At 36.8% G+C, this 23,015-nt stretch overlaps 1 protein-coding gene across 9 annotated transcripts in view; it reads left to right on the top strand.

Annotated features, from left to right (window-relative positions):
- The window catches only part of LOC136884418 (axoneme-associated protein mst101(1)), a 119,245-nt gene that overhangs the window by 77,566 nt on the left and 18,664 nt on the right, over positions 1-23,015 (top strand). For 6 of the 9 annotated variants that reach the window (XM_067156565.2, XM_067156581.2, XM_067156571.2 and 3 more), the window contains 4 exons: positions 1,508-1,696; positions 6,115-6,224; positions 8,744-8,880; positions 13,816-13,980. In XM_067156565.2, coding sequence (XP_067012666.2) covers positions 1,508-1,696; positions 6,115-6,224; positions 8,744-8,880; positions 13,816-13,980 — 601 coding nt within the window. The remainder of the gene's footprint in view (positions 1-1,507; positions 1,697-6,114; positions 6,225-8,743; positions 8,881-13,815; positions 13,981-23,015) is intronic. The other 3 variants (XM_067156606.2, XM_067156614.2, XM_068230199.1) reach the window with 1 other exon arrangement.

Below are 23,015 nucleotides of genomic sequence, written 5' to 3' on the forward strand. Positions count from 1 at the left end.
GATGTTGTATACTATTTATATCCATATCGTTTTCTTGTGGCTTACTAAACTGTCTGAGCAATCGCTTCAAATATTTGTTATTAACGAGAAGCATTTCTAACCTTAACTCCGTAACACTGCTGACTGCTAACCTAACCTGTATTAAAACCTTCACCAAATTCGCAACAGGTCTTACAAGGTAATGCGGCATTGGAAAAAAATGAGTATAAATATATAGGCTAATAATTGTATTTTCTCGTCGCCATAAGACCTATCTGTGTCGGTGCGACGTAAAGCTCCTAGCAAACAAAAATATTGTATTTTCTTTTTTTAGTTAAAAAATTAATCTCATATATTGTAAATTTAAGGTTGCAAAGGGCAATGGAAGTTGGGATTTTGTATGGATGGCAATTCTTGTGATATAAAACACTGATGTTCGGGAAATGCTGCGTCTTCCAGTCCACGAAATTCACGCGGCCATCTCTTGGTAAACTAATCACAGGTTTTGACTTTAAAAAGTCGATTTACAGAAATCATTCCCAATTCACATACCAGGAGATACTTTTATCATTGAAAAATTGATGACCTGTTGCGACTTTTGGTGCTAGGAATTCAGTGAACATTGATGGTGCAGAAAAACGCACAAGAATATTTGGTTCTATGAGTCAGGAAACAGATCATACCTGACTGTAGACCAAAAGTTTGCGTTTAATAAGCCGTCAGGTTGCAAACACACAGAGTTAGACTGCTCTTATGTGTAGAATATACATAACACACTCACCTTACACTATGCACTACATATTCTACACTGCTGGAGGATGTCAGACCACTGGGAGCTGTGTTCACCACTGTGTCTTCTTGGAATCATCAAGGAATGGGTCTTCTACTAAGGTAGGATAGTAACAATTTTCACTTTGACTTTACAGAAGAGTCTTTGACATTTTTTACTGCAGAATTATACTTACTCACTTTCTGCAACGTCTTTCGAGACTGACTCTCCGAACGCGTAAATTAATCCTGAGGGAGAACTTAGCACGAAGTCAATATGAAGTCTGCTGACGATATTTTAGATGTACAAAATTATAGGAATAGTGCAAGAAATTTCATTTAAACAAAGTAAGAAAACAAAAATTAAAAAAGCACAGAATGATTTTGTGTTTCTAGAAGTAAAATTCTTATTATTAAATTAGTTTTTCACAGCCTAAAAAGATGAAGGGATTTTAGTTTTGGACACCTTCTAAGAATTCATCACTGAACGTAAGATAATACTTGTCAACTAAGTGTGAAATTAAATACTCTAGGGTAAATCATTATAATTTCACTTTGGTCGGGGAATTACGATCTACCCCAGGAAGATATTATTTGTGAAGATTAGTTGATTGCATCATAATACAAAGTATTGGGTAATTTTTGGAAATATCCTTTCTGCTTAAACACTCGTTATACATGGGCACAAAACACAGGGGGACAGCAGCCTTCCTCTGAGAGAAAGGAAGCGTGTTTGCAACCTGCGGCTATTATCCTACAGGGACAGACTTACCACCACAACATCCCGCATGTGGGGCACATGCGTTTGACTGCCGTCCCTGTCCTCTCCCACATTGGAAGGACGCGTCCCTCCATCTTGTACGCCGAGCTCGACCGCATCAATAGCAAGGTGCGACCATCGCTCGCCTACCAGCCGTCTGAAGACTTTCTCAACTCACGATCTATCGTGGTAAGTAGCCTCGTCCAATGTAGACGTCACACAAGCTTCTCTACTCTCTTCTTCTTTAACTATTCAATAACTCTGTATCATTCTCAATTTTAAATCTAACGTGTTGTTCATATACGGATATAATGGCAGTGTTCACATGTACATGTGCACTTATTTCATGATATATCTTCTCTAAGCCACAATTTTCTACTTAATAATCTCACAATTTTCAATTTGTTTGGAAGGTCATCCATTTTAATTATTCATAGGATCTTGATTTCCATTTCTTTCTTTAATCAAGAAGTATAGGATGTTAAGTCTTATTATCAGTGCAGCTGATTTTGGTATGATCTTCAGCATATCTCTTCATGTTCTAGAATAATTTTGTAAGATTTGCTTTAAATCTGTGCACTTTCCAACGGGAAAGAAAGGATGTAGATATCATCGTTCATTTCAGAAGAATGAAATCTACTGTTCTCTTGCTGCCTTGGTACATATGACTGTTAGATAAATTTGATCAATTTCTTTTCTTTAATCATATCCATGAATCTAATTTTAAATCAGGAAGGAAATCTTCACTTTGAGAAATAATTAGCCATTCTTAATCTTTATCAGTGTCATTTCTTCTGTACAGTGATGTATTAGTGGAAACTCCTAATTTTTTGTTGATGCTATAATAGTGCCGAAGGGATTTGTGAAATAGATTTTCCTAATGGTATATCCATTTTACTAATGCAATGTTGATTATGATTATTTTATAAACACTTGAATGATTGAATTATAAAACAAAAATATGTCCATTTTCTGTTTTTACAGTTGATTTCTTCACTTATAATCGCATTTTGTACTATGTTCTTCGAGCTAGAAAATTTTTATTTATTTCATGGTTCTCATATGATATAATAAAAAACTACCAAAGATATTTCTGAGCGTCGTCTTTGGATTTAATATATTTGATCATTTCTAGCGTTAACTCATTTTTTCTACTGCCGGGATAAATTGTTCATTTTAATTTTCTCTGATATATACTCAAAAATGATTTCCTTCCTACTCGGTATCATTACTAAATAAATTTATGAAATTCTCTCACTAACACAATATTTCTGTACTAGTTCACTATTATCATGTAAGTATTTTATGAACAAATTAAAAATTGAGAAGGAAACTTTTATATATTAGTGTATGTTATTCAAACTGTATGTTTCAATGCGAATATTCTTTATGTCTAGTAATAAAGTGAAATGACATTTAATTATATGGCACTGATGAAAGCCAAATTTACAATGTCGATTCCTAAGTAACACAGATAAAAGTGTTGCATTAGCCCTGTCCATTTACAAGGGCCAATATTATATTGTGCATTCAATGATTTATTTTCATGGCAAATACAGAAACAAACAATGAATTGAAATTTACTTGAAGTCCTATGAATATTTTAGATTTATTCTTTATCTAAAAAATAGTTCCCACCATGGAATCGTTCTCATCTAATTCTTTCCCAGTAAAATTCAAGTGTTTCCATAGTCTGTTCTTTAAATTCGTAACAAAGATAAGAACTAAGTGCGAGCTGATCTAACAGACGTCTCTAATTAAAGAACTTTCAAACCTGAATGTCTTAACGGAACCAATTTCTAATACTTAGTGCTATATGTCTCTGTCAAAACGTACAAGTTTTTCTCAATTCTTTACCTGGAATATTGACGCTGGACACGTCTACGATCCCACTTTAACTCATTTAAGGAAAACCTTGTCCTATTCTGGTAACTAGGAGATAATTTCACACATTTATATTAAAATAAGAAGGAAGTCATAAGTTCACTTTCAATTACTTTTAGTACGGTCTTTGACTCTGTACAGAGGGTACATATAGCAACTACATTCGGTTCCTTCACTTCACTTTCATCTGAACTCCAATAGCGAACACACTTTAAAACTCAACTACTCCTTTTAACTTGGCACCTGATCCTCAACTATTGGCATCACTGTCTCTTAAAGAGGTCTTCCATACATTGGCACTGGCCACATCTAAGAACCTTTTACTAGTTCTATGGAGGCCCTTTATTTGGGTAAACATTTTTAACACCAAGAATGGGCACTTCACTGTATTTAAGAAGGGAGTTTCGACTCAAAGAGTAGACATCCCTAAGACTGAAGCAGAGACTTTGATCTCAAGGAATAGGTACGACTAAGATATCTTTTCACTTGATTTAAACCGATTCTCTAATCCCGAAAAGCGGACACATCCTACATTAGTCCCTTAATTTGAGCAGACATTTTTACTCCAAATTGTAGACGCCCCTATGAGCTTACTTCCCTTCATTAAAGTGGGCACTTTGTTCTCATATAGTGGGCACCCTTGGGAGCCCCCTTCCTTTTACTTGAGAGGACACTTTTATTTAAATGACTTGATTTAAAGGCATTTCATTCGAAGAAGCGAACTGGTTCCGAAGTGGGAACACTCTTAAGAGTATTTTTCACTTAAGTAAAAGGTGGATACATATGAGATGCTTTTTCACCAGATTTGCGCAGTCACTTTAATCGCAAGGAATGGACGCAGTTAAGAATCCATTTTACTTGATTTCGACAGGCATTTTATCATAAAGAGTTGAAACCTGAAAAATTCTTTCAGTTCACTTAAGCACACATTTTACCTCCTAAATGGTAGAGTAAAGAATCTAAAATTTAGTCATGATGAAAAATGCCAATATCCAGTCTATTTTATTGTGAACGCATATCCTGAGTTTGGACAACAATTTGCTCAACGAGTTAAGATTTCAGCAAGAAATGCCTTTCAAAATTAGTTGCATGGATCACTAAATATTACACATGAAACATAGTTCAAATGAAATTAGGATTCTGGTATTACTATAGGCTCATAAATTAAAGTTGTTAAATTACGGTAGATTCGCATCTCTTAGTAAGATTGTTTTAGAGAATGGTTCGCTATGAAAGATAGGTCTAGAACTAGAACGGAATAGGATGATATACTCGATCAGTTAGGTGAATTATGAACTAAAATAGAGATTAAATAGTATTTCAGAGGATATTGGATAACTACACATCTTATATCAGTTTCTACCGTGCAAAAATAACTCACGTTGTAAGAGCTGAAGTAGTTAAAAAACAGAACTATACAAATAATGGAACAAAAATAAACTTCGAGAATATTTACCAAGCATAAATTAATTATTTATCGTGACGAGGACGGAAAATTGAACTGATCGGGAACCAACTATTAGCTAGCTACTCATATACAAAAGGGCTTTTTCAGCAAGGGCTATGTAGGATCGTTGGAAGTCCATATTCAGATGTTAAATAATTCCAGATCCTCCAGCATTACCTTTTCCACCTTTGTTCATAATTAATGAGATAAATAAACTTTTTGGCACCTTGCTGTTATCTGCAGAAAGATTCGTAGTAAACTGTGAAAAGTCGAAAATTATATTTTCAAAATTATTTAGAAAATACAAATTGACTTTTATAAATTGAAGATCTCCGCGGAACAAGGATGTAACTAAGAAATCAATATTCTTTTAGGGGAAAGGAAAATTATTTTCGGGGTCTATTTCATGGTATACACTGGTTGAACCAATTGTATATGCAAGTGTATAATTGATAATTTTCATCTATTAAAATAATATTTTATTGCTGTAACTTAAGGTGTGAAAAAATAATATATGAATTGAGAGTGATACAATCGAAAGTAATCTGAATGTATGTCTTACATTTGTATATACGAGAAGAGAAATCCTGTACATACAATTGCAACACAAATGATAGCAAGTAATATTAGTGTAGGAATAAAAATGTCAAGAATATATTTTAAAATGTAGACATGATTTCGTCTATGGCCTTTTTAAATGATCTATTGCACTTGGTGATGAACCATCATAAGCACGGTCCATCACATTGACTGATGTTCCATCCTTACACCACGGACGACCAAGTTCTGCTGGCTATAAACCAGCTTGAAGTTCAAACGTAAGACATAAGGTGACAACACAGCATAGAGGTGCGGTGAAACATAATATTTCCAATGAAATCTCACTTTTCAAAAATGTTTTGGTTACATCCTTATTCTGGGCAGGTCTTCAATGTATCAAGGTCATAGTAAACATTTAATGTAAGTCTAATATGGCTTGGGACAGTACTTTGCACCAGATATATGTATTCCAAGTGTAAGAACTGATTAAAATAGATTAAAACTACTTTCTACGTCTGTGTTCTTTAGCTGGTTTATAATAACAACCAAGAATTGCAGTAGTTGACAGTTGACAACAGGATATTATTATTAAATACAATAATTGCATGTTCCCCATTTGTTACTCACTTGATGAACCGTAGATCGAGATGATTTGTTTCCCACGTAAGTACATATATTAAGTTAAATTATTAACACGATTTACAACATTTGTCACACCAAATGGTTACTTTTACAGAATTTTGATGATGAAGCGCGCTCAATCCGTGCGCAGACGGCTGCCCTGTTGAAGCGCATCCATACACCATTACCTCGCGCCCGCAGCGCTCTGCCCTCTATCCAGCCAAGGTAAAAGTCGGTTTCATCTGTGGAAATACGTTGTTTTTATTATTTATACTCCATATGGGTACCTTGTATTTCTTCTATATTAAACATACTTTAGAAATATATCTAGTCGCTGCCAATGGCTAGCTAAATTTAAATAACGGATCTGGAGAAGTTTGTCAAATTAATCTATACTGGGAGTTTTAAATATGGGAAACGATATGAAGTAGATACTGTTCAAGTCGAAGAAAATTCCAGGTTCAGGATTCTTGGTCAGTAATATGGATTTCCGCGAAGGATTCAAAGTTAAAAATCATGGGCGTTTTTTCAGTATTTGCGGAGGTGATTGCTAGAAGTTGGCTTGGGAAGGTTTTGACCACCTCACTGCAAGTAAATTACGATTGTTTAAAGTGATGCTTTCATGGCCCATAATAATACACATGATCTGTTTTTTAAAATTTATGCCTCGTGAAAGAGATTTGACCGGAGAAAATTTTTCTTTAAGAATTTACTCAGCTTCTTCAGAAGTGATGAACCATCATAATAATGCTGAAATATTTGAATACAGTTGAATTGGTCATTTTGAACAGGGGTCAACTCCAATTTTTTCACAACTCAACTTTAGGGTGGATTAACAATTTTATTATATAATGTGAAGACGTGTCTAGTGTAATATTTAATGCTGTTGTAGATAAAAACACAGTCAGGTATTCATTTGGAAATAGTCACCTATTAGAGATGACCCTTTTCAAAGTGAACTTGCGCATGTGGGCCACACCATTCTACGTCCTTTGTGTTGATTTATGTCTGTGAAATATAGGACATGGTGAACGTAGAAAACATTTTCCAAGTTATTGTGCGTGACTACTGATCTGATCTGAAAATGCCTGGCGTAGTATCCATTGAAACATTGAGAGCCATTATCCCAAATTGACTACGAAATAAAAGCCACGAAAAATTATTCTATATTAATCGTGACGATTGTCATGAAAAAATAGGCTGTAGCACAGGGCAGTTAGTCACATCAGTTTTAAAAAGAACAGTCTTAGACTTCGAAAGGACTATTTATCTTTACTCATAAATTAAGGCTCATAAAGTTTTATGTGTAATCTGAACCAGTAGATCGTAAATTTACATTTCTGAAAAGGTAACTTTTATCGGTAGGAAATCGAACCAATGCCGTCTTGCTGTAAACGTTAACGAGGTAACTCAGGTATCATACCTGTCTTGAATATTAAACCAATTTGAAAGATTTTACGTTTCATTTTGTTTGGAAGAGAAACAGAAAAAAATCAGCGTTTACTTTTGTCTACATATATTCTAATAGCAGTATTAATAACGAGGCATTGGAACCAGTTTACCTGGGCGAGTACATAATTCATCGTCTTCCTCGAGTGAACTCGAAATTGTTCGATTAGACCAGATATTTGATTTTTTACATTACTTCCAGTTACCGCAGTATTTTGGTGTTTGTTGTTCGCTGAGTCCTCAACCCAAAAGCTAGTTAGATAACCAGCAGCTTCATAATCGTCTATTATAGGTATCCTAGCCATCATCGAAGAGGAGTAAGGCAGTTTCCCGCTGCTTTCCTCATGACCCGGAGGTATTGTTACATATCGATGGCCTAGAATGAAAACCTCGTATCTCACCAAGTTCTTCTTATCCATTATTTCCCTTAAGACTGGTTACGCCTCCCAGCCACGCATGAATATGCAGTCCATCAGAACAACGTTCGTTGTGTTCTTTATTCCTATGCCGACGTGTGAAGGAAAATGAACCTTACCGTACCGTACTATAGGAAAGTATGTCTGCGTGACTTATTTACTAAGTCCTAGAGTATAATTTTTATAAGGTTCATTTTACTTTACGCATCAGCATAGGAAAATAAACCCAACGAACATTGTTCTGATGGACTGCATAACCAAATGTGGCTGGGAGGCGTGACCAGTCTTAAGGGAAATAATGGATAGGAAGAACTTTTTGAGATACGAGGTATTCAGTCTAGGCCATCGATATCAGTCTGTCAAAGACACTTCCACGTAACAGCAATTGGGTGCATAAGGAATGGAATTACTAGCATTTCTCATTCTGTAGGCACATATTGAGACATGTCAATGAAAGTAACACATTCGTTCTATGTTGATACATATTGGTATATTATACTATAAGCGCCTAAAGATTTCTGAGCCACAACCGAATATTTTTAAGAAGCTCAAAATCCATTGTATACAAAATTATCCTTGATATAACAAGGGGTACTGGTACAGATATGAAAGTATTTCAGATGAAATAATATTGCATAGTGTTGTAATTAATCTTGTCGTACTTCCATTTTCTTTTTTCATCTTGGGGAGCACGTTAAGATTAGTGCAAGCATTGGAATTAACCCACAAGTTGCCCAAGTGACATCCAAAAAGATTTACATCCATTGACCCAGTGCATTCTTTATTATTATTATTATTATTATTATTATTATTATTATTATTATTATTATTATTATTATTATAGTATGAATGCAATAACTGTTTTTTTTACTTCTGCAGGTACATAGAAACCCCCATTCCAGAACGCATCACATCCGATGTCTACATCGAGCGTATGCTGAGCCCCATGAGGGATGTACGGAGGGACATCAACAGCAGGTCGTACTACAGCGACGCGGCTGCCAAAAGCAACATAGGTATGAAGAACGTACAATTTGAGTGCTTCGCTAAAGTTAATTTCAGTATATATAATGAATGTTATCTCTCCACCACCCAGATGAGATCTGTCTACATTATTTCATTCCCCACCTGATGGGTGGGACAGGCTAGCTGGTGTATGCATCTCATTGATTCAGATTGAACCAGATTGATGATATATGTAGCGCGAATAGACCAGCTTTTCGTTTAGGTGCTGCTAAATACGGGGGTGATTTCTCTAGAAATACGATATCATTCCCATGTTCCTCCATATACGCCGTTGCGGATTCCATTGCAGTCATAGTTTCCTGGCGTCTGTAGTTCAAAATAGCCGACTTAAAGAACGTTTTTAAAATGGCCAAATGATGCATATGACTTAGGACCATGTGTATAAGACTGGTTAATATGCAACACTCCCGAATTCATGATACAGCTGCCTGGTCCATAATACCTAAGTAGAGTATATAAGATGTCTGTCCTCTCGTTCGGTGATTTGACAAGGCCGTTGCAATCATTCTCGTGGAGTGACCGTCCGTCCTCTTTTCACCAATACCACATTCACAATGCTGTGGTTACATTCCGCAAAACACGACCTGCAGTCTCTTGGAAGGATACTCTGCAGGTCTGAAATACGGACATCCTTGTCATCATCATCATCAGAGGCATTTATTCGTCAACAAATATATAGTAAATAAATACAACGTCATTTGGACGTATTAATTGTGTCGTCTCAGATGGCTGAACCGTCCGATTCTGGTTGCACAGATTTTATTGCAGTGACAACACACACTAGTTGTTGCAGCAGATGGTTGTGCAAGAACACCATCCCTTGCATTCGCTCGTTCTTTCCTGCGGTTCCTCCTCTCAGCTTCTAATCTTCTCCTATCTTGTTCTAGATGTTCAACTCCGTCGTATACAATTCTGCGCCGTTTGGTTCTATCCTCTGCTGTAGTTTCCCAGTTAACCGTATCAATACGACACCTTTTGAGATTACACTTTAGAGCATCCTTATATAGTTTAAGCTGCCCTCCATGGTTACGCTGGCCATTCTTTAATTGGGAGTACTTGATTTTCTTTGGGAGGCGCGTATTTGGCAATCGGACGATATGTCCATCCCAGCGTAGCTGATGCCTGACTATCTTTGCCTCCATGCTTGTAGTGTTGGCTTCCTCGAGGATATTAATCTTCGTTCGCTGTGAAATTTGTTTATATTTTATGTACATTCTATCACCGTTTATTAGTACACTTCTGAGAGACAAAATTCATCTATCTAACGGTATCAGTGAGATTTATCTCGGTCAATGTGTAGCCTTTTATTCGAACATTCTTACGTGGCTATTTTATAAATAACAAACGTTAATTTCCATACATATATCATCAATGATGCTGAAACAATATTTTTCGACCTAGAAGACTGAAAAGAACAGTAAATCGATCTCGGTGAAGAATATGAAAGCCCGTGAAGAGAGGATGAAGAAGGCTCACACTGAACAAAACCTTGTCGCTGAGTGCAATTTATTAGTCAACTCTAAATCTGATAATTTTTTTCCTAATGTACCTTACCATCACGTACCTTTGCTTTTTTTAAAACATGGAAGTTTCAACTTATTAACCGAGAACAAATGTCACTTCCTTCAGGCGAACGAACCGGCCACCTACTTGTAGACTGAAGTTTTCAAATTCATCTTCCATGGAGCTCAATTTGAATGAACTGGCATGATGTCTATTTGGATGTTTACACTATCACAGCACACACAGGAAGGAAACTGTACGGGTATATTTGTAGGGAATTTGTGGAATTGGATCCTGATCACTTCTTGAAACATATACGATTGCATGTTGTCATGTAAAAGCCCAGCTCTTTACTTAGCTCTTTTCTATAACAGTGCAAATAGTTTTCTCTTAAATGTTTCAGGATAAAGTGCTCTATAGATGTCTCCTTCTTTTCCAAGTTTTTTTCTGAACCCTGACTGGCAGTTTTCATTTCTCAGCGGTATAAAAATGAAAATATTAACCTACATTCCACAATTAATGATACTGAGATACGTATTGGATATTTCTCTTTTTAAAATTTGTTTCACGTCACAGATATGTATTTTGGCGACGATGGGGTAGGAGAGGGCTAGGAATGGGAAGTGGGCGTGACCTTAATTAACGTACAGTCCCAGCTTTTGCCTGGTGTGAATGGGAAACCACGTAAACCATCTTTAGTGCTGCCGACAGTAGGTTTCGAACCCACTATCTCCCGAATACAAGCTCACAGCACTGCCAAATTGTTCGGTGTTACTGGATAAGAATCCGATTGCTAACCATAACTGAAAACTTTTGGATGGTTTTCAGTCCGGTGGAAATTTTGAGATTTCTTATCTTCACGGGTATGATCAACCTCCAGTCAACTGTAGATCTACTACTTGCAGAAACATATACAAAGCAGAAATAACTCAGCTCCTTAACATATTTATAATACAATGAATTAAAATTGGCTGATTAACACGAAGTTTCACAAAAAGATCAAATTTTAAGGCTTTAAAGCAACATTCAGTTATTATGTATTGTTATTTAGGAATTTGCAGGTAATCTGAAAAATATTTCAACCATAGTTTGAAGTGGATGGGATGACGTAATGACACAGTTCGTATCTTTTATAGGTACATGCCAGAATTTCACGACGCCGGGCTGAGTGGCTCAGACGGTTAAGGCGCTGGCCTTCAAACCCCAACTTCGCAGGTTCGATCCTGGTTCAGTCCGATGGTATTTGAAGGTGCTCAAATACGGCAGCCTCGTGTCGGTTGATTTACTGGCACGTAAAAAGAACTCCTCCGGGACTAAATTCCGGCAACTCGGTGTCTCCGAAGACCGTAAAAGTAGTTAGTGGGACGTAAAGCAAATAACATTATTATTATTAGAATTTCACGGTCTATTATTTGTGTGACAGATTGGGTGAAATGAAAGTAAGACGCGGTGGTTATGTTAGAATGCTTTTCCCCACGGAAGAAAAGTGAGATACTTTTGCCATTGATTAGTGAGCCAAGTGAATCCACGCTCACAGCCGTACGTCAAAAGTAATTCAGATGTTCACTAATAATTGCGTTCAAAGCGGCGGGACTGACTTTCAGCCTGAAAATGAATGTTTAGCTGCCAATTGTGTCTGATGAACAAGTCATGCAGTATAATTGTATATGTCGCAGTATCGGGACATCTGTAGAGACACCTTCCTTATGGTCTCTCTTCAATTATTTCAATGTGGATTAATTTGTAAATGTCTAAAGGAGAACGTCGTATTGTGAAAAATCCGTCAATTACAAATATTACGATACTAACTACACTGTTATTTTGCTGGAATATCAACTGCGATTCAGACTCGTGCTCAAATCACAATATCTAGCCTCTCTACAACGAGTGAAGCATCCCATAAGCGGGCTTTACACGCTGAGATATGTATCAAGAGACTGTCTCATGAGGCGGACTCCGAATACAAGGCTCTCTTCTTCGTCGCGCTGTGTATGTTGACATTTGTTGCTAGTCCGACCCTCCGGCAGATGAAATGCTTGCTATGGGGATAGTTCTTGGTGTTTGTTGGATTAAAAATTGAAGGAAAACCGAATAATGTGGTCTAACAATGGTTAACAAAGAGAGTATATTACTCTCATGTCTCATTTTTAACGGAGTTGGTGGATACTGCTCCAGAAGATTTTCTTTAATTATATGAGGATGGATGTTCAAACATTTTATATTTTCTTAGAATTAATAGGCCCTCAAATTCAAAAAGAAGATACAATTATGAGGGAAGCAATGAATGCCAAGGAAGGACTGCTGGTAACATTGAGGTATCCGTTCTCTTGGAACTGCGAATTTTATTTATTTCGCGCCGAAATGCACATCGGAAATTGTGAATTTTCTTGATCCCAAACTCTTTATCAGCCTCAGAGGGACGCATCTGACAAAACGTAACCAAAATTTTGTACGCATAGTTTCTGGCACGTCTATCACTCTAACTGTCTTTTTTTGCTTGCTGTAGCTTGTTGTTTAAATGGGCCTAACATCTAAGGTCGTCGGCCCCGTCATTTTTTAATCCCATGAACATGTGTAGGAATTTATAAATTTATAAAATGCACGCTCAGATATTTCTCCGGTAATGATCACTTTTCAAAGAAATACTCTCTAAAAGCGTAGTGATACACACGATATCTTCATATGAAAATGAAAACCTACAATCTGTTTTCCAGTCAGTGACCGAGTCAGGGATGTAATGAATGAATCATATATAGGCTCTTATTACGATGGGGTCGCCACTCCCAAAGTGATATATTAATGAATGATAGATGCTACGATGGAGAGTGTTGCTGGAATGAAACATGACAGGGAAAACCGGAGTACCCGGAGAAAAACCTGACCCGCCTCCGCTTTGTCCAGCACAAATCTCACATGGAATGACCGGGATTTGAACCACGGTATCCAGCGGTGAGAGGCCGACGCGCTTCCGTCTGAGCCACGGAGGCTATCTTCATACACACGTGTAAACCGGCTGAGAGTTGTATCGTGTTGCTTGTATCGGTCTTCAGGTCTTTTGTTCGGAGCGAGAGACGTGTTATCTGCTTCATTTCGTCATGATACCACGTGAGACTAGTTGTTACAACGCTATACACGGTAGAACTGGTATCAATACGCGTTTCATGACACCGTCTCTTCATACATATCGCAGCGTGTATGGCCCGCTTAAATTACAAAGAGACATGCCATACTACGAGACACTAAGGCAAATAGACTTAGAGAATGGCAGACTTACCTTTATCATTTTTGTGACACTAAATAATGTGATATTAAGCCTTGAATGCGATAATTTTATGTGGGACCCAAACCAAACCGGCTTGTTTGAAAAAAAAACCTGTTATGTATTTTTTAATATGCATTATAAGTATTGTGTATGTCCACAGGGAAAGGCCATCTTGCTTGTGTGAGCTATGCTGGTGGTAAAGCCTTCTCACGACGAAAGAATCTCTTCTATCCCGACGTTGATCAGATCAAGAACGAGGTGAAATTCCTGGCACAGTACGAGAAGACGAGAGAAGCTGCTCTCACACCCCAAGTGGACTCGGAAGGTAACAGAGTGTTCTCCTTATCTGTTCAATAACGTTGAGTTAACAACAAATCGTTAAAATGAAATACGTAAATACAAATCTGAAAAAAATTCGTTAAAACATTTTAAAATTAATGCATTAATTAAATTAATATTCATATTAATTCGCTCCTAGCTTAGGTAATTTTTCAAATTACAACTCATTTAAAAATTTTAAATATAAATTTAAAGTTATAAACCCTTATTAAATAAATAAGACCTATGATTAATTTATGCATGACACGTGTGGTTTTTCAAATTTTAAGCTAACTCTTGTTTTATATTATTTTGTGTGAAGGTCAGTTACTTTTAAATTTGTAATCTTGAAATCAGTTTTCTGATACTGGATATATGTGTGCCTTTTACTGTAATCCCTCAAGAAGTCTTTCCGAAATTTATCCTGCCCTTGATATTCATAAGCTAGATGCAAGTCTGATTTGTGTGCTCACAAGAATAAGGTTCACATTATGTTCAATATAACTTAAAGTCACTTTCGAAACTAGAATAAAATATGAACATAATTGATTTCATCCCTTCTAAAACTATTTTAGAATAAAATATAAACACAATTGAATTCTTATCTGAAAAAATACACTTCTTGTACGATATTTTCATTAGGTCTATTCAACAACACAAGTGCCTAAAATGGGTTCACCAGATCTTGAGCCATGTCGTATTCTTGAAAGTTGCCCGAATTTCCCTAGTAAGTGCTTCTGGTATCAATTTCAGATTTTATACACCCTGTTCTGAATAAATAATCGTGGACTGTAGTTTAAGGTTTACCATGAGAAAATATTTTGGATGAGATACAGTATTTTGATGTCGGTTTAACGTCAAGATAACACAGTTGGAATTTTTGCGATGCTAAGCTAGGAAGGGAATAGTATAGGAAAGGTAATGGCAGTAGATTTAATTAAGACCTCAGATAAGGTCACAGCCGTTACCATCTTAGCTCTTTCTCACCATTTTCCATTTCAGCACCGCCGAAGACCTACTTTTAAACAGCTGACAATGAAAGGTAAAGTGGCAACAACAACACAGCTGTTAAGACAAGTAGTACATAGGAGTTACGAGGACCTCATAATCGGAAGTAGGTGAGACCTCTGGTGACTGGTACTTTCTCCACAAGAATGTAACAGATACTCCCTTAGAAATGGAGAAGTGTAAGACCAATTTCTCGTTAACCATTCACCCTTAGCGGACACAAGATATTATTTAGATGGAGTATTTCTCCCTTTTTATCTAAATTTTAAGGGTGTTTGTACATTTTGGCCGGTCCCGCTGTATAGGGGTAGTACGCCTGCCTCTTATCCAGAGGCCCCGGTTTCGATTACCGGCCAGGTCAGAGATTTTTAACTGCATCTGAGGACTGGTTCGAGGTCCACTCAGCCTACGTGATTACATTTGAGGAGCTATCTGACGGTGGGATGGCGGCTCCGTTCTAGAATAACGGCTGAGAGGATTCGTCGTGCCGACCACACGACACTTCGTAACCTGCAGGCCTTCGGGCTGAGCAACGGTCGTTTGGTAGGCCATGGTACTTTAGGACTGTTGTGCCTTGGGGTTTGATTTTTATAAATTTTAGTAGTTTCTATGTACAATCGCGAGTAATTTATGCTTTGGCCATTATACTTACGGTGCGTTTGATAATATAAACCCACTTCTTGGGTTTACCCAGCCCATCTTTCAGGAGGGGGATGAGATTCGTGGAATAATATAGTTATTGGTTTTATGTCCCACTAAATACTTTTACGGTTTTAGGAGTTGCAGAGGTGCCAGAATTTTGTCTCGAGGGAGTTCTTGTATGAACCAGAAATCCTCCTATATAAGGCTCACGTATTTGAGCAACTTCGAAAGCCACCGGCCTGATCCGGGATCGAACCTACCAACTTGAGCTCAGAAGTCCAGCATTCTACACTCTGACCACGTTAAGGAATTCCTGTGGGACAAAATTCCGGAATCTCTGAAAATCTGCAAAGGTAATTAGTGGGACGTAAAGCCAATAACATTACTATTAGTTGTATCAGTACGACAACAAATTTAAGAAAGTGGCCAACAAATATGCTATTTTTGTATGTCTCATCCTTGGAAGCTGCAGTCTTTGCTGACAGACCACGAAGCTTACACACAGGGTACAAAGAGATCACACGAAGGAAGAGCATATTAGATACTCACCCCAGTTTGAAAAGCTTCAGAGAAGTTCACTGACTGTTGAGTAGAATTTACGAGCGTTTCTGTGGAATGAAAATATCTAAAAAAACACGGTGCCGAAAAGGAGTAATGAACACTACTGTTGACCCGCAGGAAACTGTACTGGAAGCCGTGAGGTGGCAGAGTCTGAACCCTGACACGGTCTCGTCTGATGTAGAATGTTGTACAGTTGTTCATGAACGTTAGAATGAGTTCATCTGAAAACGGAACGAAATACGCTCGGAAGATGCCAGATTCACTTCTAAGGAAAATATAAGTTACCATACCTTCTAATTTACGGCAAGCTGTAACACCTTGTAGGGGTATTCAAGCTGTTTGTGATATTTTCATCAGTACTTCACAAATTGTGATTAATATTATTTATACATCTAACACAGCTTTCTCATAACTCTGGGTGAGCGTTGATACTGCGATAGTTGAAGACATCAGCGGAGTTTCTCATGTATTTGGGTTACAATGTGGAGGAGAAATTCGTCACTTTCATCTTTACATCAATAAACGTTAGTTAATTGCGTATTATAGAATAAAATTGAGGAAATAGAAAGCATGTGCTCCTTAGAACAATCCTTCACGTTCTATCGAGATTTTTTTCTGATACGTTGTTTTAAGGATATTCCCTTACGAAGAAACAATACTAAACTATTTATAATTATTTAAATATAACTACTCAAAGGATCTAATTTCCAAGAATATTAGAGATAAAACGTTATTGTTTGGAATCTGAGGTACATGAAAGTGTATTGTATTCAACACAAGAAAATTGTTTTATATATACATAAGGAAAATTATAAACATACTAATAAGGTCATACCGAATTAATTTCAATGATGTTAGTTGTGTCAAGGAAGAAATAAAACTGAACTTCTACGCTGGCGGAATATTATAGTTTAAGTGCATTGTATTAATTCTGATTCAGTGTTCTTCTGGTTACTCATAACATCACAAGACATGGAATCACATACTAAACAATATATATATATCCTCATTATATTTTATTCCAAATGTAACAGTGAATATCGAATATCTGGGGGAAGCTGCTTCTAAAGAGTTAGTAATATGCATGTGACTTGTACCACCGTAGAAATGTGCACAAAATACAAGATTATATGACATACATGAACATACTAATGTACCACGTAAAACTATACTGCACTATAAGATGTCAAATATTGTAATAAATTTGAATAAATCTTTCTCACCAAATTACGGTAAATGAAAATAACATTAATTGAGAAGTGTACGTTCTACAAATAATATTCTTCATATCCATCAATTAATTCTTGCCAGCTAAAATTTATAATTCGGTTTAATGTGAAAATACTACAATTATTAATTTATAGGGCATTCGTAGGTTCATTATTCAAGTAATTATATTCGTAAGAATCACCAGAAGGGAATAAATAAATAATTTAACAAATAAATACAAATATATTGACAGTCTCCAATTTGTTGACCGATTTGAAGTGTAACAATTTGACCAATTTTCGATAACGAGATTGTCAATTACTTGTAGTAAATGAAATTTGAATTCGATAGCTTACATTTGTTATACTCTAGCACGAATGCCCTGTAAAATGTTATTCGTATTAAATTTGTGAAAGTAAATATTGAAACAGAGTATAATTCTAAAATTAAAGCGGAAACATAGAGTTAATATTTAATCGCGAAAAGGAAATTAATAGTAATATATGTAAATATGGAGACACATATATTCGTATTGTACGTCGTTTAGGTATTTGCCAGAAAACTGATCCATGGATTTAGCTGGAGATTATGTAAGATACGTACAATGAACGTGAACTTGGTGATGCAATTTGGCTGAGAAACTCTGCTGATGGTGTTAGATATAACATGTAGAATGTAGTAGTGTGGAGTGCTGTGGCTTACAGGAGTAACACTATCCCTTCAAGAGACTTCCTCATCGCTGTTTACCTTAATTATCCTTTACATTATGATTCAGTTATTTGAGAGACATTTTGTGGTTACTTGATTTATATACACAACGTTTTATGAAAAAATTAAGGAATTACATATTTCTGCAGTCAACGTGAAACGTCTAAGACCATGGAGTTCTGTATGATATCTCTAGTAACCTTTTTCAATTCAGAAGCGGACGCTACTTTGTGTAAGAATTGCCCCTTTGAGTTCCTGAGAGAATTTTTTTATAGAAAGGGCAATGCAGTGAAACACAGAGGACTATCTCGAATGAATTAGTTGTGGACCTTATTTTACCAAAGATGTTGTTTTGAGGATGTAGAAGTTTGAAAGTTTGGAGAATTTACAGTACGTAAACTAACTCTGTTAACATCTTGGGACAAGTAAAAGAGAAATTACTAGCCCCGTGGTCTAGGGGCAGCAAATCTGCCTCCTGCCCGGATGCCCTGGGTTCGGTTCTCGGACAGACCAGGGATTTTTACCTGAATCTGAGGACTGCTCCGAGGTCCTCTCAGCCACCTGAAAACAATTGAGGAGCTATCTGACGGTGATATATAGATACCATCGTCGAAAGCCAGGTCTACGCGATAACCACGCATAACCTCGTAATCTCTAAGCCTTCGGTTTGAGCAGCGGTTGCTTGGTAGTTAAAGACCCATCAGGATTGTAGCGTTATGGTGTTTGTTTTGGTTTAAACTAAAATATATATATAAGTAACTCTACCAGCTGGAGTTTTTTGGTTCGCTGGTATGTGGTAGTGAAAACAGAATAGAAAATGTCTACCGGTGAGTCATTTCAAAAGAACTATACAGACAACTATAGGACTCAAGTTGTTGTTTTCTTAGTAGATTTGATCTTTTCAACCACGTATTGGTAGATCTAAAAACTGATTTTCTAGGGAGTTTCTTATCATCTTTTAAGTAGCCTATATTACGTGTATATGTACCAACTTGTGAGAGGAGCTTAGTAGCGGAGTGAATCGTCGCTAACGACCGCTGTTCCGGAAGGAGGACTGCTTACTTATTTAGTACTCGACGGTGCACATTGCTGATATATTGTAACCTTACCCTTTGCAACAGAGCGATTTTTCAGAGGTGGAGTAATTTAAAAACGTTTCCCCTTTCTAATCCGCTTACTTCAAGGATACATAAAGTATTAATCAAAATGGGAACTACTCCGCTAGGTGTAGACCTTAGGTGTTTTGTCCTTTTCACTTACAACGTACCTGTGTAGTGACAGAATAACTTCTGAAATCTTTTATCAGCTACTGCAAATAATTTTTTATCAATCACTACGTAATAATTATATACATCCTTAGGAAGAAATCTTCAGAAAATTGAGTTACTCCATGGATCACACATTCCAATTCTATTCACACATACAATTCTAATGCAACTTATTACCAACCGTCAACTAAGAAGTTTCAGAGCTATTCCAATCTGATATTCTCCGCAAAATGAACATTTGAGTTTGTATGTCAATTGAACGATTATGTTACAGATATAGATACAGATTTTGCAGCTAGTTTTAAAGGAAGACATGCATATTGTTTGCAACTAGCTTGTGGATAACTTTTTGTGTCACCTGGATGGTCAAATTTACATCAAAGGAGTTTTAAGTTATTCAGTTCATGTTTATAGTCTTAGTCTGGGTAACAGAACATAGGTTTACAAAGAGTTTCGTTTTGGAATATTCTAGATTACTTAAAATAATTACGAAATTATCCCTCAATATATGTACGCACTTTCGATCCTTCATCTGATTATCATTTGTTTTCTCGTACACCAAAGTATTGCGGCTCTTTATTCACAACTCGACACATATGACTGAAGTGACGAACAATATAATTGAAGGAAATATGAAAATAGGCATACAACTGGGTTGAGTGTTATACCCAAAAACAGGTAATATAAAACAACAACCAACTTAATCTCACCTTGCAAAATAATAATAGTACAATGTTATAGCGAGAACATTGTTTAAAGAATCAAACACTAAATCACTATTTGAGATGTTATCCCAAGAAGACATACATAATTTTGATCTGAAATTTCATTGAAACTCCAAATTTCGTGTAGATGTACTTAACACTGACGAAGAAATGATAATTTCATAGATTGAGACATGACAAAATAAAGAGGGTTGCTTAATCTATGAGGACAATTACGTTTCGAAATACCGTTATGTAACAATGTTGAGGGGAGAAATACTGACCCGCAGAACTTGTATCGCTTAGAACGAAAATTCGTTCATGCAATACTGAGTCATAGATGACAGAAGCATTTTGGTCAGAGTTCTAAGCCGAAATATTATCACATAGGGGTTTTTACAGGCACAACGATGATATAATGAGTAAATAATAATATGAGAACCAACACGATAGAAATATGAACTAGTGCCAATTTTCTGAGGAGAGAAAAACCCCAAAGCTTTCAGAATGATGAGAAGTCAAGATAAACTGACAGAAATTGAATGAGAGCTTCGCTTCTTTTTGTACCAATCATTGTTATTTTATACCTCAAAACATAGGGTTTGAAGAAAATGTTATTAACGTAAACCAGTTACTGTAGGCTACCCTCGTAAATCTCTTTGAATTATCTAGTTCGCAGGAAAAAATTACGAACTGTATCTATGAAAAAAGGAAGAATTTCTTCTGAATTCCTGTAACCATTTAAAAAAATTGTAGGTCCCATCTCAGCAAGATTGTATGCAAATATATCCTATGTTTTGGTTTCGTATTAAAAATTCAGTCAAAACATTTCTTTGGAAGTAACCAAAAGTATTCTTAGAAAATAACTGAACTTTAACATTTAATAGCCGATGACATCTCTTCAATTCGTTGCTGGTGATAAGTGTGTCGAACATGGCAGTTTTAATTAATTAGGTTTGGAAAATGTATTGGTTTTGAAAATGTAAAACGTTTTGTTGTAACTGTTGACCACCCAGGAGATGCTTTCTTTAATGTTTCATGCAGTTCATTTTCCTCTGGAACGTCCCATATCATCAAGCCGTATGTGTATCATTAAAACTCTCACTTCTGAAACTTGTCGTAATTAACCTAACCAAAATGAGATATTTTGTTTAATTGTTTACTACGATGAGGGAGATATTTTATTATTTCCGCTAACATGAGGGATACTAAATTCATTGCAGCTTTTTAATTATGTACTTCAGTTTGAAGAGTAAAATTACTTCATTGTTTATCTCGAAATGTAAACAATTCATTGTCTGATATCGCCCCCATTCAAGATAAAATGCGAGAAAGGCGGCTACCATTGTTTGGCCATGTCTTAAGGACAGTGCCTACAACAGTTACCAATAAATCCTATCACCTTGCCAACATCACGTGGCAGATCCAAGCAATGATGGCAGGACACTATCAACTAGGACCTGGGAATCTGCGGCATTCATCCAACTGACGCCCAGGACCGATCGAAGATTCAAAAAATGGACCCTGCTCCTGCGGGACAGCACTAAGACGATAATGATTGTTTATAAATGAAATATGATCTGTGACATGAATTGAGATGTTGACATGAGAAAGGTAGTAAGTAAAAGAAAAACAACCTAAATTTAGTTTTTTCATGGAGAACGTAATAAACGCTCGTGCGAATGACAGTGAAAAGGCAGCAAGTCAACTGGTACAGTAGATTTGTTTCTAAGGAACCTGTGTTAAGTCCACGAGGTTTGCATGGAGAAGGTAGTAAGTCAGCCCGTGCCTATAGAGGAATCAGGTATAACCTTCGGGATCTGTTAGCCGGCCCCCCGGTGTAGGGGTAGCGTGCGTGCCTCTTACCCGGAGGCCCCGGGATCGATTCCCGGACAGGTCAGGGATTTTTACCTGGACCTGAGGGCTGGTTCGAGGTCCACTCAGACTACGTGATTAGAATTGAGGAGCTATCTGACGGTGAGATGGCGGCTCCGGTCTAGAGAGCCAAGAATAACGGCCGAGAGGAATCGTCGTGCTGACTGCACGACACCTCGTAATCTGCAGGCCTTCGGGCTGAGCAGCTGTCGCTTGGTAGGCGAAGGCCCTTCAAGGGCTGTAGTGCCATGGGGTTTGGTTTGGTTTTCGGGATATGTTGCAAGTGAACTGCGTCTAAACTTTGTTTATAGCTATTATAGTTCGTCATAGTGATCATTTTATCAGAATGCCTTCGAAACTTATTCCATTCAAAATGGTAAGTCGTTATTGCCAGCATCTTGATATGACGTTCATACAAGTTCTTAGTTTTCAAAAATAGATACTACGTGTGTCCAACAATGGCTCCAGAAGAAGATGCTGAAATAATCAAAGAGGGTAAACATTTTCGACCATTTCGTGTAATCTTGATGATGCCTGGGGATTTTCGTGACTTCGCAATGGAAAGCAAGATATTTTTAAATGCTCAACGCCATAATATTGGCATTGTGAGCTGGATAAAGATTTCAAGAACCAAGCTTACCTCAGTCAAGACAAGGCGATCATTCAAGGAATTAGAATCATGAAAGGAGCATAATATCCTCGAAAGAGAACGGTCCCATCACGCGATCAACAACACACAGATCTTGGAACCACTTGGAAGGAGACTAACCATGAGCGAACCGATAAAATGACTTATTTCTTTCCGGATTTCTTGGATGAAAAATATTTGTTTTATCGCGAAATTTCCGCTTGAAACATGCACGTCAATTGATTTTTTGCAACGTATTTTATCACATAATTTGTGCCTGAATCATAATTAGTATAAATTTGTTTGTTAAACTGATAAATGGATCATTCCTTGGTTTTACATTATTTACTAGTATTTTAAATAAAATCTGCTTCAAAATGTTGGAAAAACTATTTTTTCTCCTCCTGCAAAATTCATTTTTTTATGACTTACTACCTTT

Source organism: Anabrus simplex, chromosome 1, assembly GCF_040414725.1.
Source record: "Anabrus simplex isolate iqAnaSimp1 chromosome 1, ASM4041472v1, whole genome shotgun sequence".
In the NCBI taxonomy this organism is placed as follows: domain Eukaryota; kingdom Metazoa; phylum Arthropoda; class Insecta; order Orthoptera; family Tettigoniidae; genus Anabrus; species Anabrus simplex.